Source organism: Oryza sativa, chromosome 1 (genome assembly GCF_034140825.1).
Source record: "Oryza sativa Japonica Group chromosome 1, ASM3414082v1".
Lineage (NCBI taxonomy): Eukaryota > Viridiplantae > Streptophyta > Magnoliopsida > Poales > Poaceae > Oryza > Oryza sativa.
Genome location: NC_089035.1, coordinates 31,039,318 through 31,057,099, shown reverse-complemented (window position 1 = coordinate 31,057,099; position 17,782 = coordinate 31,039,318). Strand labels below are relative to the sequence as shown.

General features: G+C 47.5%; 3 protein-coding genes across 3 annotated transcripts; 2 read left to right on the top strand and 1 right to left on the bottom strand.

The window, feature by feature from the left end:
* Positions 1 to 4,502: 4,502 nt before the first annotated feature.
* On the top strand, positions 4,503 to 6,466 carry LOC4324422 (F-box/LRR-repeat protein At3g58900-like). Its single transcript, XM_066303632.1, has 3 exons — positions 4,503 to 5,585; positions 5,679 to 5,819; positions 5,948 to 6,466. The coding sequence occupies exons 1-2, from the start codon at positions 4,542 to 4,544 to the stop codon at positions 5,718 to 5,720; spliced, it is 1,086 nt and encodes a 361-aa protein (XP_066159729.1). The 5' UTR covers positions 4,503 to 4,541; the 3' UTR covers positions 5,721 to 5,819; positions 5,948 to 6,466.
* A 4,202-nt stretch (positions 6,467 to 10,668) lies between these two features.
* Positions 10,669 to 12,578, top strand: LOC4324421 (F-box/LRR-repeat protein At3g59200). The gene is made up of 3 exons (XM_015779512.3): positions 10,669 to 11,537; positions 11,672 to 11,812; positions 11,932 to 12,578. The coding sequence occupies exons 1-3, from the start codon at positions 10,731 to 10,733 to the stop codon at positions 12,316 to 12,318; spliced, it is 1,335 nt and encodes a 444-aa protein (XP_015634998.1). The 5' UTR covers positions 10,669 to 10,730; the 3' UTR covers positions 12,319 to 12,578.
* Positions 12,579 to 12,745: 167 nt separating this feature from the next.
* On the bottom strand, positions 12,746 to 13,640 carry LOC136355816 (subtilisin-like protease SBT4.15). Its single transcript, XM_066308945.1, has 3 exons — positions 13,282 to 13,640; positions 13,061 to 13,152; positions 12,746 to 12,965 (listed from the first exon to the last, which is right to left on the bottom strand). The coding sequence occupies exons 1-3, from the start codon at positions 13,518 to 13,520 to the stop codon at positions 12,871 to 12,873; spliced, it is 426 nt and encodes a 141-aa protein (XP_066165042.1). The 5' UTR covers positions 13,521 to 13,640; the 3' UTR covers positions 12,746 to 12,870.
* Positions 13,641 to 17,782: the final 4,142 nt, after the last annotated feature.

Below are 17,782 nucleotides of genomic sequence, written 5' to 3'. Positions count from 1 at the left end.
AGCCCCCCGCGCCACGCCGAACCGTGAGCTGGACGGCCCACTGACCCGCGGGACCGTGGGCCCACCTGGCAGCTTTTCGCCGTGGAGGCGCCCGACGCGGACAAAAGCGCGGGGCCCGCCCCACCCCGTACGGTGAGTGGGGGCCATCTCATTCCAGCCGGCTCGACGGCCGTGGGCGGGCGGGGGCGGCGCTACTATCATAATTCGGTTAGCACATCGAGAACGGTCCGGTCCGGTGAGGTGGTGCCCCCAGCTTACGGCAATTCCTTTTTGTTGGTATCACGGCGATGGAAAGATCGCGTACTCCGTGAAAACGTCGTGATAATGCTTGTGTCAGTTATGGATACCACATACGTTGACTAAATCTTTACAGGAACTACCACATATTATGTCTTATACGGAAACAATCTTTGAATATAGGAATAGTTTCACATGAGAAAGGATGAATAGAGTTCTACATTGAAACGACAAGGACTGCTCGGATTGTATCCATATTGATTTCCCTAGTTCTACTTAGACAAGGGGACATCTATGGGTATAAATACAAGGCCCCTAGGAGGAGAGGGGACACGGGACAATAGATCAAGACATGAGATCAACATACAAGCCAACATGCGCCAAGACAAGACGCCGGATATTGGCTTCAGAGATAAGCATGGCTAGTCCCCTACGATGTCTACGGATATTGTCAGGAGAGACATAGCGTTGTCTTTGATCTCGCCGGATGTAGATTCGAGAAGGAAAGCTACCCTGTTGTCAACTACGAGTTAGCACTTCAGACAGCCAAGTCGACAACAGTTAGATAGGCTACCCCAAATATTGTACTGGTGTGATTATGGTGAATAAGAGCAACGACCGGCTTCGGCCAACAGGAGTAGAGTTATTAACTGACAATTCAGGGGCCCGAACCTGTATAAAAATCCAAATCCCTATCTCCATCTATTTTATTACAATCTCACATATACTCTGGTACCAACGATTTTCATACCATTCGCGATATCAAACGTCGATAATTTGGTCCACTGTGAATCCTCTTGATCCACCACAACCAAGAAGGGAGGACACCATATGCTTTTTCGAGCGTTGAAAAATGATGATGTAGATAAGTGCCCTATCTGCAAAATATTCTCGCAAGTGCACTTGGTCGATGAGTATGGCAGGTGAGGCCTACAACTACAAAAGCTTAAGATAAGTGTCAGGTCTATCTCGTTGGGTTCAGATCCAACGTATGCCAAGTGGAACTTTCAAGGGTGGCCCCGGGCAGCGACGGACCAGGCCGCCACGCGGCGCGGCCTGGGCGGTCGGCGCTTGGATCTCCTCGACGGTGACAGAACGAATTTGGGCCGTTCGTACTCGTTCATGGATGGACCCGGAATGTTATCTTGTTGGACCTTTGTTGATCTTGCCAGGCAGCATTAAACAAAGTGAAACCAATCAACTCCTAAGCAATCTCATATACGCTCTTCCTCCGTTTCTAATATAAGCAAACCTAGTAGAACTACGAGATCTAGGTTGTGTCACATTCTGTATTTAATTTGTTTATTTTGAAACGAATAAAGTATCAGACATCCTTAAAATGAGATATCTCGTTCGCTCCAGAGACTAGAAATTTGCACATTAATCAGCGAGAAATAAAAATATCTTAACGGTTAGATCATGATGTGTCTGGATTATAACAGTATAGATTGATTGATATATTTATACACAATATACAATTATATCTATAAAATTAGAAGTTAAGTGGTGTATATAAAATCTACTAAATCTATAGAAATAAGATCTAAGAATTATATATGAAATCCAAATATACTTCTACTTATAATGGTACCTATAAAAAAATTTTAGAGTTGTTTATTAAACTAACTCTACGTTAATTATTTAGCTTCGTACAAAACTACGTGGGGCAATACCCTACTAACCATCGTCATTACCATTGCTAATTCTCAACCATCGTCTTCACCATTGCTAATTCTCAATATGTCAGTGGTTAGAATGGTCAGACCAATTTCTTTTCTCAATTACATGAAAGACACACCAACAAATTAGTGAAGACTAATAGATTCCATCCCTCTCAGAATAAAGCAATGTTTTATATATGAAATATAAAGAAATTCGTTTTTATTTTGAGTACTCCGTTGGTATTATTTTTGACAATACCAATGGTCCATACTCCGGCTCCGCATGAATATCCAGTCACATTGCCAGGGGACGCATTCGCACGGGGGACACTAACGTCCCCTCGTTTCTTTCTCAGCAGCTAGACATGATGTGGCCGATGATCTGGAGCCGCCACCCATCGAGTACACACCGGTGCGAACCCAACAGGGCGAGAACATGCAGGCACACTCCGCGGTCAATAGCATGCATGCGGATGCGGTCGCGTCTCAGCTGGTTGGCGATAAGGTGGGATTAGGCCGGGTGCTGATCATCACCTACCCCTTGCCCTTCATCTTCAAGCAAACTATACCCGCCTTTACCGATTATGCGCCGTTGATGGAACAAGAATAACAAGGGGCCGTCCCGTAGGAGCCCAAGGTTAGATAAGAGATCCATGAACCTGCCAGTCGTGGTGCAAAAACAAATTACCCTTGCCGCCATCTAGGCTTGCTGCCAGATGAGGCACCCCTCACATAGGCGACACTGAAGGAGTGCAATGCATTGTTCACTGACCACCTACCGTCGATGGCATTCTAGGCCATCTCCGCTCCGCTGAACCCTCACGAACACGGTGTTCAGCGGTAGAGACGAGGCACGAGCACGTGGCGAGGGGGAGTAAGACGCCGATGAGCTGGTGGAGGCATTGCTGAGCTAGGATGGTAAGCATGTAAGACACCACATGTCTTTTTGAGCGTTCAAAAATGAACACTCCATCCATCCTAAAATTAAAACCAATCTAATATTCGAGGTGATATTTTCTAATACAACGAATCTAGTATTGGCGGACGTGGTGCAGAGCCAACAAATGCCAAGTGGAACTTTCGAGGCTGGGCTTGGGCAGCGACGGTCCAGCACAACATGGTGCAACCTGGGCCGTTAGTTCGGCGCTCCACAGAACGGGCCGTCCGTACCCTTTCATGGGTGGACCTTGAATGTCAACTTGTTAGACCTTCGGTCTCGCGGGCATACTAAATTACTTAGTGAAACCAATTGTACATGAATAAACTTCTAGCCGATCTCATTTAAAGAACTCTTAACCATGTCATCATTTAAAGAAGGAAAAAGTCCCAATTGCTCCCTTAAACTATTATGGAAGTATGAATTACCCCTTAATGAAAATACCAGAAATTCTTCACACCTCAACTTTTTATACCGGACGAATTACCCCCTCGCCAACTCCGAAACGGTTTTGGTCCTACGTAGCGCACATGTGGCAATCCAGTCAGCATAAAAAAAACAAATGGTGGGGTCTACTTGTCAGTTCTGCATCTTCTCTCAGTCACTACATATGGGCCCTCCCTTGTTATATTTTTTTATACCGATTGGATTGCCATATGTGCATCACGTAGGATCAAAACCGCTCCGAAGTCTGTTAGGAGAGTGATTCGTCCAATATAAAAAGTTGAAGGTGGAAAATATCTTGTTTTTTAATCGAGGGGGTAATTCATACTGCAATTATAGTTCATGGGGCAATTCGAACTTTTTCCTTTAAAGAACTCCTAACCATCGTCATCACCATTGCTGATTCTCAACACGGTCAGTGGTTATAATGGCTAGATCAATTTTCTTTTTCAATTGCATGAAAGACACACATGCACATATACCACCACATATATACCACTTGTAATTACATCCCTTCCAATCATCCATAAGGAACGCTTCTCTGGTCACATTTAAATTTCGACTACCGGTTTTCCCACATTTATGTGGTAATGGTGAAATCAGTCAATTTCATAGTTTCCTCAAAAAATCAAATTCAAATGTAACTCTAACCAGTTGGATCGTGACAAAACTTGAGAAAAGAAAGGGATTGATTTCATAACCCCCTTAACCAGTCCGTACTATATGGGCCGGTTTCCACCGTTCTAGTATTATATTTTTTGGAACGTTGATTGATCACATTGTTTACATTATAGGCGTGACACCTGGAAAGTACTAAAGTATAGCAGGCCACAAGCCCACAAGGCCACAACATCGTACCCAGGCGGCCAGGCGTACCCGTACCTGTCCAGCCACGTTTGGCGTAACACCTGAACACCACCACGGTCGAAGAAGACTACTTCCTCTCTCAAAAAAAAAAAAAAAGCAAACCCTGAGTTTTCGTGTCCAACTTTAACTGTCCGTTTTATATGAAATTTTTTTATAATTCGTATTTTTATTTATGTTAGATGATAAAACATAATTAATATTTTATGCGTGACTTGTCTTTTTAATTTTTTTCATAATTTTTTTAAATAAAACGGACAGTCAACCATTGGACACGAAAATCAGGATTTGTCTTTTTTTTTTTTTTTGGACGGAGGGAGTAGACGTGGTATAATAAGCCGAAGGGTTTCCCTTCACATGAGAGAATTGATGACGCCACATGCGAGACCCGCGCAGGCATGTGTTGCGTGAGCCCTTCCCCTTCCGCCTCCGCGACCTCGTCGCGGCGGGGTCAGATCATCGCCCCGGACTCGCCGCCCTCCCTGCGATCGTACTCCGACGACTCGCCGCCGTCGACGCGGGCCCCGGCCGTCCACCCTGAGGTGGAATTCGAAGCCAAGCCGGCCAAACGCGCTCGCGTGGTTCCCGGTGGCGGCGGCGGCGGTGGCGGCGCCGATGCGGCGGCCGGAGACGGCAGGGACCGCATCAGCGACCTTCCCGACGCCGTCCTTCTGTCGATCCTCTCTTTCCTCCCCTTCCGGGACGCCGGTCGCACGGCGGTGCTCTCCAGGCGGTGGCGGAAACTGTTCGACGAATCCCTGCTGGACTTCAACGCGTGCCAGCCGTTCCCGCCGGAGGAAGGCCGCGGCTGCGAGTGGGTCATCCGCTCCATCACCGACATCCTAGCAGCCCGCCCGGACGTCCGCATCCGCAGCTTCCGCTTCGTCATGTATGGGCAGGGGTTCGCGGACCACCTCGCCGACGTCGATCGCTGGTTCCGCACCCTAGCGCACCGCGGCGTCCGGCAGCTCGACGTCGACATGCTGTACACGGTCCCGGCACCGCTCCTCCCGGGTTCCATTCTCGAGTTCTCCTCCCTGGAAATCCTCAGGGTGTTCAACTGCAACTTCCTCGATCTTTCCCTGCCGGTGCTTCGGCTCCCCGTCCTCAGGACGCTCGACCTGTCCAACGTCTCCATGTCCCAGGGCTTCCTGCAGGCTATGATGTCCAACTGCCCATCGCTAGAGTGCACAAAGCTGAAGAACATCACCGGACTAGACAAGATATGCGTCCGATCGAGGAACCTGGTGCGCCTGTTCGGTGATTTCAGTTACCTGAAGGAGCTCGTCGTCGAGGACGCCCCCAACCTCGAAGAATTGGTGGGGATCGGCCTCCCGCTCGCTGCAGCGAAGGTCAAGATCGTCTTCGCGCCGAAGCTGCGGGTGCTGGGTTACTTGGGGAAGAGCGTCCGCCCGCTCGTGATATATGACACCGTGTTTGATGTAACAATTCTTGGCTCCTCTGTTTCTTGCACCTCTGCTTCTGTCACTCAGATGCTGTTGCTCTGACATTGTTTTGTTTTCTGAATATTGCAGGGAGGCATCGTGCAATTTAGGACCCTGATGCGCAGCGTATAAACTTTGGCTATTCAGGTGCCCTTCTCAGAGAAGGGGCACACCATCTTCGTTGCCCAATTGCTGAAATGCTTCCCATGCCTTGAGGCCCTTCATATCGAGGTATCAAATACATTGGCTGTGATTAGCAGTTACTAGCAGTTTAGCACCACTTGTTTGAGTCAGAAATCAAAACGTGGTGGTTCTGTCTTGAATCTTGATTGTTCATCTGCAACGTTTGATCTTTGCAGCCAGACAGCCGGTCAATTTGCCGGCCGGTCGATGTTGAAGAGTGGGACACAATAACATCTGTCCAGTGCATTGAACATTCCATGAACAAATTGGTCTTCGAGGATTTTGGAGGGGAAGACTGCCAATGGAGGTTTCTGACGTTTCTGCTTGGGATGGCTAGAGCTCTCAAGGATATTGACTTCCACTGTTCAGAAAGCAAAGATTGGGCAAGTAACCAGATAGAGCTACTAGCCTATACAAACAGAGCCTCAGCCGATGTCAGGTTCCATTTTTACAGATTCAGTAGTTGGCCGGTCAGTAGCCTATACCTGTGCCATTGCTGCCCCCAGCGATGCCAAAAGGAAGAGAGAATTGCTCTCATATAATTTGTATATATAAGCTATTGACGTTTTATAGGTCTGAAACTGTGTGAGACTGAGAGTAGTTCAATTGTTCAAAGCAGCACAAAGAACAAGTGGCGATGTTCCTTTGTCGATTGTGGGTTAATCCGTAGTGTTGTCTGAAAGTTTCTGACGCCATTCAGTGGCTGCATAAGTTATGTGATTCTTGTGTCTGAATCTGAGGAACAGTTTGATTAGTTTTCATGTTCTCGAGAACAGCATTTAATTTAGTTTAGCGATCAATCTCAGAAGCTGCATATTGGCATATACTACTATAATCAGGCTAGCTGTCTGGGGGCCCTTTTAAATCGCACGATTGAGAAAACATAATAATAGAAAAAAACAAAGGATTTTGATTTGAATGTAATTGAAAAACAGAGGATTACAAAACACAGGAAAAACGTAAAAATGACAGTTTGATTGGACCACAGGAATTAGAAGAGAGATAAAGATTCACTACCTCATGTTAGATTTCCTCCAAACCTTGTATGACATTAGGCATTCCATATAAATTTCATAGGATTCATTTCTTTAATTCAAAGAGCTATTTAGAAAAAATTTCTATAGAAATAAAATCCTCTAAAATCATATGAATTTCCTTTAAATCAAAGGGGTGTCCATGTGTTTTTGAGAGAAAAAAAAATGGTGTCCTCGTTGGATGTACAGTAAGCAGTTAGCAATATAACAATGTGTTGTCATGTTTGAAATTTTTCATAGATCCCATTCTTAATTAGAATTCATAGTTAGTAAAGGAGGAATACTGATCATACTCCATCCGTATTTCTGGCTATTGCATAGCTAGAAATGTATTCTTTTTGAGACTGAGGCAGTAGCTAGTAAATGATAAATACTACATCCATCCCATTTTAAGTGCAATCATAACTTTCCGTGCTCAACTTTAGTTATCCGTCTTATTTGAATTTTTTTTGTAATTAGTATTTTTGTTGTTACGAGATGATAAAATATGAATAGTACTTTATGTGTGACTTATGTTTTTAAATTTTCTCAAAAAAATTTTTAAATAAGATAGACGATTAAAATTGGGTACGAAAATTTATGGCTACACTTAAGATGGACGGAGGGAGTACTCCTTTCAGTCCATTATACTGGGTTCCTGACGTAGGCACGATGATGTCAGGTAGGTGATTGTATAACGAAGCATGTCTTTCAAAATATTATTATATAACTAACCATCGTTATCTCAAGAAAATAGTTGACTGATGCTATTTAACTGACCATCATTTTCTCAGTGGATAGTACTAGTCAATAGCGTATCTGATCCTTGAATGAAATGTTCTGATTCCTACGTAGACTTGCACGGGTGCACGATGGCAAGAGCAACTCCAATAGTACGGTACAAACGGTACAAACTACGCTAAAGGGCCCTTTGATTCAAGAATTTATGGAGGAATTTCAGGAATTTTATAGGATTGAAATCCTGTAGGAGATTTTGCTATTTATCCTTTGATTGAAAGGATTGGAGTTTTCTAAATCCTATAGAATTCCTATGGAATGGCTCATTGGATGTAGATTTTGGAGGAAATTTAACAAGAGGTCCAACCTCTTGTAAAAATTCCTTTGAGTCTATCTCACTCATCTGATTCCTGTATTTTTCCTGCGGTACAATCAAATGATCATTTTTGTGTTTTACAATTCTTTGTTTTACACTTCCAATCCTGTCAGAATCATATGTTTATCCTATTCCTCCATTTTCTCATTCCTACGATTCAAATGGGCCCTAAGGGCACATTTGAATTGAAGGAAAAATAGAGGAAAAACAAATGAATTGAAATCCTACACTATTCATGCCTTTAATTCGTAGGAACGAGGAAAGGAAAAACACGGGAAACTTTTTTATTCTTATAATTTTAGAGGAAAAACATAGGAAATTTAGCATCCACTCTAAGCTCATGTTTTTGCTCTATCTCGCGTAGGATCGAGGCAAATCTAGAAGCTCATGGCCACTTGTCTATTCAATTAGTGTAGGTTATATGTGTGTAAGTAGATAGTGCTATGGGAAAAAAAAAGGAAAAGTTCACAAAGATGCCACATATCTTGCTGATTTTCCATTGAAATGTGAAGCATAGGAATACAATCCTATGGAAAGTTTACTTTCTTTTCTACGAATCAAAAGGGACATGTAGGAAAAAAATCCGTAGGAATTTAAATCCTATGAAAATTCTTTGCCAATACTATAAAACAAAGGGGCTCTCTAATCCAAATCCATTCCTATGTTTTTCTACGGTCTAATCAAATACTCATTTTTAAAAAATTCTTGTGTTTTTCAATCCTCTGTTTTGCATATGTATTCCTATTATATTTCTTTGTTTTCTCTATTCCTACGTTTTTTTCAATCATGAGTTTCAAAGGAGCCCTAAAAATATTTTTTGCGGCATGAAAACATACGTGTATGTGCCGTTTTATATAGCTCAATTCCAGTTATTCTGGTGATGGCGCTCTGAATTCGAAAGATGGTATATTGATATTGTAGAAGAAAATTAGCCAGGTGACATGTAATAGCAAATCCGTTAAAAAAAGGTGAAAGTTACTTGTAAAATAAAATACTTACCATATGGCTTTGGGCAAGCTCTCCTAAATAATTCAACTTTTCATTTAGTAGATTGTAAGAAGTTATAATTGTAAAAGGGATTAGCTAAAAAACTGTCGAGTGTTTTTTGAGGGGAAACTTTCAAATCTAACTACAGTATATAATTTTACTAGAACTATATACTATAATAATAATAACTTGTATATATGTATTAAAATAATATATGCAACTTTATAGATAACAATATAGTTATAATATAGTTACACTATAGTTACAATGTAATTACATTGTAACTACAATGTAACTAGGGTGTAAGTAGAGTATAACTAACTGTAACTTGCAAACTTTTCAAAAACTTGCAAGAGATGAAGTGGCTGCCACGCATAGCTGGTGGGAATGAGGTCCTGGGTTCGAACCCCCCACGCAGCACACAAATGATAGTTATCATGCGGATTTTTTCCACCAACGTGCTAGCACTAATCTTGAGGCGAATCCGACGGTCGAAAATTCGACAAATTTTTTCCACCAACGCGCTAGCACTAATCTTGAGGCGAATCCGACGGTCGAAAATTCGACAGTTTTTTCCCCCGTTTACTATCGACAGTAAACTAGCAAATCCGATTGTAGAAATAATTCAACTTTTTATTTAGTAGATTATAAGAAGTTATAATTGTAGAGTTAATCTTGAGGCGAATCCGACGGTCGAAAATTCGACAAATTTTTTCCACCAACGCGCTAGCACTAATTTTGAGGCGAATCCGACGGTCGAAAATTCAGCACACAAATGATAGTTATCATGCGGATTTTTTCCACCAACGTGCTAGCACTAATCTTGAGGCGAATCCGACGGTCGAAAATTCGACAAATTTTTTCCACCAACGCGCTAGCACTAATCTTGAGGCGAATCTGACGGTCGAAAATTCGACAGTTTTTTCCCCCGTTTACTGTGGACAGTAAACTAGCAAATCCGATTGTAGAAATAATTCAACTTTTTATTTAGTAGATTATAAGAAGTTATAATTGTAGAGTTAATCTTGAGGCGAATCCAACGGTCAAAAATTCGACAATTTTTTTCCACCAACGCGCTAGCACTAATTTTGAGGCGAATCCGACGGTCGAAAATTCAGCACTCAAATGATAGTTATCATGCGGATTTTTTCCACCAACGTGCTAGCACTAATCTTGAGGCGAATCCGACGGTCGAAAATTCGACAAATTTTTTCCACCAACGCGCTAGCACTAATCTTGAGGCGAATCTGACGGTCGAAAATTCGACAGTTTTTCCCCCCGTTTACTGTCGACAGTAAACTAGCAAATCCGATTGTAGAAATAATTCAACTTTTTATTTAGTAGATTATAAGAAGTTATAATTGTAGAGTTAATCTTGAGGCGAATCCGACGGTTGAAAATTCGACAAATTTTTTCCACCAACGCGCTAGCACTAATTTTGAGGCGAATCCGACGGTCGAAAATTCGACAGTTTTTCCCCCCGTTTACTGTCGACAGTAAACTAGCAAATCCTATTGTATAAATAATTCAACTTTTTATTTAGTAGATTATAAGAAGTTATAATTGTAGAGTTCAGTACTTAGAAGTTGGTCACCAATCAGCAGCTGTTTCTCCAAAGTTTAAACTCGGAAAACAAGATTTTTTTACTTAGTTCACCGAAGCCAAGCCGTCGGATACACGGATGCGATTGTGATCCAACGGCAGAGATCGATCGTATAACGCTGTGGGCCGTGGGCCGTGGCCCCGTCTGGAGTATATAGGACCGTACCCCCACAACGCCACCGGAACCCTCCCCAAATCCCAGAATCCGCCGCGGCATCCGGCGATCACGCCCCTGCACCGGAGATGGCGGACGACGGCGGCGACGGACCGCCGTGCGACTCCGACTACATCAGCAACCTCCCGGAAAACGTCCTGGTCACCATCCTGTCCCTCCTCAGGCTCGACGAAGCGGCGCGGTCCACCGTCCTCTCCACCCGCTGGCGCCACCTCTTCCCCTACACCCTCCTCGACTTCAGGGCCTACGCCCTCGGCCGCGACGTCGTCGCCGCCGTGAACACCATCCTCGCCGCGCACCCCGCCGCGCGCGTCCGCTCCTTCCGCACCGGCTTGCTCTACTTCCCGCCCGAGGACGACCCCTCCGTCGAGGCCTGGCTCCGGGACCTCGCTGGCCGCGGCGTCAAGGAGCTCTCCCTCTCCTTCCGGGAGAGGTGGCAGAAGATCCCCGCGTCGCTCTTCGCCTGCACCTCCCTCAAGCGCCTCCACGCGAGCAGCTGCACCTTCCCGGACGCCACCCAGGCCCCCGTGCCGCTCGCCGCCCTCGCCGAGATCGATCTGTTCGGGGTCAACATATCCGAGGAATCGCTCGGCGCCCTGCTGTCGCGGTGCACGGCGCTGGAACACCTGAGGATGCGGAGCATGGGCTGGTGCCACCGCATCCACGTCCGGTCTGAGAGCCTCAAGACCCTCTGCGGCTGCGGCGACTTCGATGAGCTCTTAATCGAACACGCTCCTAACCTCGAGCAGGTGTACGGCAACTACATGTACATGAGAAGCACACACCTCAAGGTCGCGCACGCACCGAAGCTGGAGTTCTTGGGCTACCTCGGCATGAGCTTCGACACGATTGAGATTGGGCAATCCGTTTTCACGGTAAGCGTACTCCATGTCTCTAATTCTCTATCACCTATGGATCAACAGGAATTCAGAAATCAAACCATGGCCATGGTGTATTTGGCTCCTGAAATCTTAATCTGAATCTATCAGCATTGCATTAATTCATGCAGGAAGATGATTTCGATATAAAGACCCTGATGCCAAGCCTGAAGACACTCGCTATCGAATTGAGCTACACGTCCGAGGGGTACATCAATTGGTTCATGCAGCTCCTCAAGCTGTTCCCTTGCCTAGAAACGCTCTACATCAGGGTAAATTCACCCACCTGTTCAGTGCATTGTTCATTAACAATACAATAGTTTTGTCGCTTGCATTGCAATCATGGCTGCTCACGCTGGTGTATCACTTATTGATTTCTTTGCCTTTGCAGTCAGACACTTGGTCCAAGGTCCGCGCCGCGGCACCGGGGTCCTGGGACGTGCTGAGATCTGTCCCCTGCATCGACAACCACCTTGAGAGGGTGGTGTTTGAGGTTTACCGGGGGCACGAGTGGCAGAGGGAGATGGCCAAGTTTCTCCACGGCAGGGCCAGGTTCCTCAAGGCCATGGAGTTCCACTGCCAGGGAGATAAAGGTTGCAGCGAGCTTTTGGGTGAAGAATGGGTCAGGGAGCAGCAGGAGCTACTGTGCCTCGACAGCCGGGCATCCTTGGACGCTCGTTTCCTCTTCTTCAAGGGCGCTCTGGTGAATAATCATCACGATGTTAGCCACCATGAGTGGTACAAGAGGAAGTACTATCATTACCTGTATAATGTCTAAGGAAGAGGTTAGGGGACTGAGAGTTTGTTAAATCGCTGTAGAACAGGATGCGTTTGGTTTAATTAGAAGGTTTTCATTTTTGGAGATACTATTTATGAATGAATAAGTGAGTGAATAATTATAGGAGGTTTGAGATCGAGACATGAGCAAAGCATCAGATTGTGTTGTTGTAGAATTATTTTTCACAATTGTAAGTTCATAGAAACGAACATAAAAAAGCGAGACGGCCACGTCCAGTTTCTCGTCAACGTTCCTAAACTTGCTATAAGCTATGACGGTTTCTATTGCTGTACGCCTGGTTGTCCATCCACAGGAGCTCGCACTGATTCCTACTAACCCACCCTTCGCTCGGATAGCATGCCCGTCAATACACAAAACCAACGCTTTATGCTACTAGTATATACGTTGTGCGAGTTTAGGAACGAACTTATTTTGAATAATCATGAGCTAATTAGCAAATCGCCCACAGCTTTATAATTAGTTTCAGATCGTGCTAGTATACTGAATCATGGTTTCCCAGTCTAATTCGTAGCGAGTAAACTTCCTTGTCCGTCAGACATTCTCTTCAAAGAAGCGAGGCAAGCGACCATCTTCTTCCTTCTCGACATGGTACATCCTGTCCTTGAAGATTGCAATGCCCTCCTTCCCTGGAATACAACAACGCTTATAACAACAACTGGAAACTGTCGATCCAATTCGCTGACACTTCTCTGCATACAGAGCTACAGCAGAAGGCACTCACTTGACAGCCTCTCAGCTTGTTCTGGTGCGAGGCTCGCCGCGAACCCAAGGCCGCTGTAGTGGTAGATCATCGCCGTCTTTGCTTCCGATGCGCTGTACATATGTAGCAGAAAATCGGGAAACCGTCAGTAAAGAGTCCGTTTTTTCTCTGAAAGACGGGGAACTAAAGTAAGGTTGTCTTCTGTGCATCGGTGCACGCCGGAGCAAGTGAGCAGCAGTGACCTTCCGATGACGGAGGCGAGCAGTCGGACGTCGTAGTCCACCGAATCGACGTAGTCGTCGCGGCTAACGAAGACAATGTAGACGTCCGAAATGTGCTCGTCGGCGGCAGGGCCCAAGGCGGAGGGCGCGAGCTCGTCGGCGGCGGCAGGGGCCATGGCAGCAGAGCGCGCGGCGGCGGTTGAGTGAAGGACGAGGAGAAGCGAAAGCAAAATGGACGGAGCGACGATCACGATCTCCATGGCTTTGAGGCCGAAACGGCGGGCAGGATGTTCTTGCCAGTGTTAAGACTAGAGAGAGTACTACTCCATCCGTATGCTTGGTGCCTTTATTATATGGGAAATGGCCCGGTTACATGTCTCTTAATTACTCTTCCGTTCTTAGGACACCCACAATAGTTATCTATAAGCTCTCTATAAGAGATCCATATCAGCATATTTTCTTACTTGGAAGATATTAAATGAAAAGAGAGAGCAAAGCTATCTACTAACTTAGAGATAGTCTATATAGAAAAACGAGGCAATGCATGAGAGAGTTATAGATACCCATGTAGACATACTATTGAGGTGGTTTACTATTAATCTAGTCTATTGCTGAGATGTACATGTTTTATAGAGAGCACATTACTTTACCATTGCGGGTGCTCTCAGAGCAGGTATAATAACAGGCTATAAGCCAGCTACAAAAATATTTTAAGGAGATAAATGAGAAGAGAGAAAAGCAGCGGGCTACAGATTTATAGTCAGCTGTAGCACGAACTCCAAGACGCAGTGTGTATGATAGGTGGGACCAAGTATTAATAGTTTAGTATGTAACTATTATATGAATGAGCTATTAGATTGACTATAGATGAATTGGAGCTAGTAGTTAGCAATGCTATTAAACTTGCTCTAAATTAACGTTATCAGGGGCAGGCAAATGGCAAGCACTGAATATCCAGTTCTGATTATAGATCGACTGTTTCTAGGAAAGATTAGATGACCGATGAATAGTCTTTGGTATTAAAGTTCCGGCCTTTACATAAAAGAAACTAAATACTTCCTCCATCTACTTTTGATAGTTATATTTTATTTTGACACACAAATTAAGGATAAGTAATTCTACCCATCATCTATTTAAATGCTCCCTCCGTGTTTATATCTACCCATCATCTATTTAAACACTTCCTCCGTGCCCATAAAGGAAGTCGTTTTGGACAGCGACATGGTCTCCAAAACACAACTTTGACTTCTTTCTTCTATGAAAATATTTATTGAAAAGTGATATATGTATACTTTCATGAAAGTATTTTTCAAGACAAATCTATTCATATAATTTTTATATTTTCAAACTCAACAACTTGAGAGTTACTCTGTCGGTGACATAGGACCGGGAGTATCATGACTTAGAGACTTGAGGCAGACACGATCACCCACGTGGCCTAACCCCCTCGGGGGGAGTCGGGCCCGAGGGTGATACGACCGCCCTTCTCTTTGTCTCCCCGAGGGGTCGGACCGCTCCCGTCTCGGCCCCGAGGGCCGAGGCGCCCCGACCCCTTGTGGGTTTTGCGCCGCGTATATGGGGTAGGTGAGCATAGCGGGGCTCACCTAACCACATTTATTGCGGTTTGGACGAGCGCGTCACGCCGCATGTAACGCAGTGCAGCGCGCTCGTTTATCCGGTCTGTGACCAGTCACAGACCGATCAGATCGTGGGTTAGGTGGCGACAGGCGGTCTGACGCACGCCTCGCCCCATCCCGTCAGGATGAGAGCCTCCAAGCACTCGTCCCTAGCCGGAGCCGGCGTGTTAGCTCCTGGAGATGGCACGTTGGTCCCGGTCAGATATATACCAGGCTTCATCCTAACCATTACAAGCAAGACATTGTATGAAGAGGGGCGAACATGCAGATTGATAAACTGACGCGTGGTGGACAAGAATGACCGATTTGTGACCGGTCTGACACTGATCATGTCGTCAGCAGACAGCCATGTTCCCACGTCGCGCCTGCTTCCGGCGGAAGTGGAGGTAGGTATGGGCTGTCCCATCAGAAGGTCATTCGGACGGCAACCATACAAGTCTCCGTCTGTTTATGAAAAGATAGGATAAGTCCCCACAAAAAAGAGAGAGATGGGGCATGTGGTATCCCCTTGAGGTATAAAAGGAGGACCTTGCCCACTTAGAAGGGGGATGGATTTTCGGAGCCAGAACGATCAGAGAGGGAGAGAGTAAGAGCTCTCTGGTTCTCCAGCTCTTTTGTAGCTTCTTCATACATAGATCCACAAAAACACGGGAGTAGGGTATTACGCTTCTCAGCGGCCCGAACCTGTATACATCGCCCGTGTCTTGTGTGTTTCCATTCTCGCGAACCTTCCACACACAGACTAGGAGCTTAGAATCTCACCCAGGGCCCCCGGCCGAACCGGCAAAGGGGGGCCTGCGCGGTCTCCCGGTGAGGAGCCCCACGCTCCGTCATCTGGCGCGCCAGGTAGGGGGCTTTGCGTGTGTTTTTCTAAGCTCTCGCATTCTTTCGTGTGCGCCAAGCTTTTCCTGTTCAGCCCAATGGCCGAACAAGCAAAGGCGCACAACCTCTCTCCGAGTGTTAGCGGTGACGACGGGGAGCTGAACCCACGCCGTCGAGCTCGTACTCCACCGCCCCCTCCACGCCAAAGTCCTAGGCGGGAGGAGGCGCTCGAGAGGGTCGAAGGATCCGCGACTTCGACATCCACGGGTGATGGGGAAGGGCGGCGAGATGGGGAGCGTCGCCTCCTCGTCTACGGCGACGGCAGCACGCCCCAGGGCGCGCTCCAAGCTGCGGGCGCGCTCCTACGTCACCCGCCCATTGTCCCTGACCCGGAGTCTCCAGCCCAACGTTGGCTGGACGACGTGGCCAACTTGGTCATGACGGCACGGCAGCGCCTAGGTGCTGGTGGGCGGTCCTCCGCCACCAAGACCTCTGGCGCTGCTACCACCGGCTCCGTGTCGTCAAGGCGGAGGGCGCGGCGAGCGGCGGCTGTTGCTCGCCATTCAGCCGCCACTCCTTCGTCAGCGCCTCCGACCCAGGAAGATCTGCGTGGGGGGCCGGATGCCCGCATCAGTATCGAGCGCCGGCGTAATGGCCGGCGTGCTGCCCACGCAACGGAGGGCGCCTCCTCGTCCGGAGTGTCACATCAACACGGACGCGGGGATCAGCCCTCCGTGCCCCCGGTTGGTGGTGTCGGCTGTAGAGCCTTTGTGGCGAGCCTTCGGAACGTCCGTTGGCCCCCAAGGTTCCGGCCCACCATCGCCGAAAAATATGACGGGAGCGTCAACCCCGCCGAGTTTCTCCAGGTTTACACGACCGGGATCGAGGCCGCCGGGGGTGACGACAGGGTCATGGCGAATTTCTTTCCCATGGCCCTGAAGGGACAGGCACGGGGTTGGCTAATGAACTTGCCACCCGCGTCCGTCCACTCTTGGGAGGATTTGTGCCAACAGTTCACCATGAACTTTCAAGGCACATATCCGCGCCCAGGTGAAGAAGCGGACTTACATGCAGTCCAGCGAAGGGATGATGAGTCACTTCGCTCATACATTCAGCGGTTCTGTCAAGTCCGCAACACCATACCATGCATCCCTGCACACGCGGTGATCTACGCGTTCAGGGGGGGTGTGCGGCACAACCGCATACTCGAAAAGATCGCCTCCAAAGAGCCCCAGACTACCGCGGAGCTTTTTCAGCTCGCGGACCGAGTGGCTCGTAAGGAAGAAGCATGGACCTGGAACCCCTCCGGTTCCGGTGTGGCAGCTTCGGCCGCCCCCGGATCCGCTGCTCGGACAGGGCGGCGTGACAGGAGGAGGAAGAAGAGGTCAGCCCATTCCGACGACGAGGGTCATGTCCTCGCCGTCGAGGGCGCTTCGCGGGCCACCCGAAAGGGGAGGCCTGCGAGCGACAAAAAGAAGGAGGCCGGCGCTCCCAGTAGGGAGCGCCCAACCGGCAAGTGGTGCATCGTCCACAACACCTCCCTTCACGACCTCGCGGACTGCCGCGCAGTCAAAAGTTTGGCTAAGCGGACGAGGAAGTGGGAGGAGGAGAGGAGGCAGGAGCGCCGAGAGGGCAAGTCCCCGGCGGTTCCTTCCGGCAATCGGCGAAGTGAGGCCAAGCAGAAGGCCTCCGCCGAGGACATCGATGACGGCGATGATGACCTAGGTTTCCAAGAGCCTGGGGCCACCATTGCCACTGTCGATGGGGGAGCGTGTGCTCACGTTTCTCGCCGGAGCCTCAAGGCCATGAAGCGAGAGCTTCTGGCCGCGGCCCCTACTCATGAGGCGACGCGCCGGGCGCGGTGGTCGGAGGTTGCCCTCACCTTCGACCAGACCGACCACCCACCGTGCGTTGCCCGGGGAGGACAGATCGCAATGGTGGTTTCCCCCACTGTTTGCAATGTGAAGCTGGGGCGTGTCCTCATTGATGGGGGAGCAGCCCTCAACATCCTTTCCCCCGCAGCCTTTGACGCTATCAAGGCCCCGGGGATGGTGCTCCGGCCG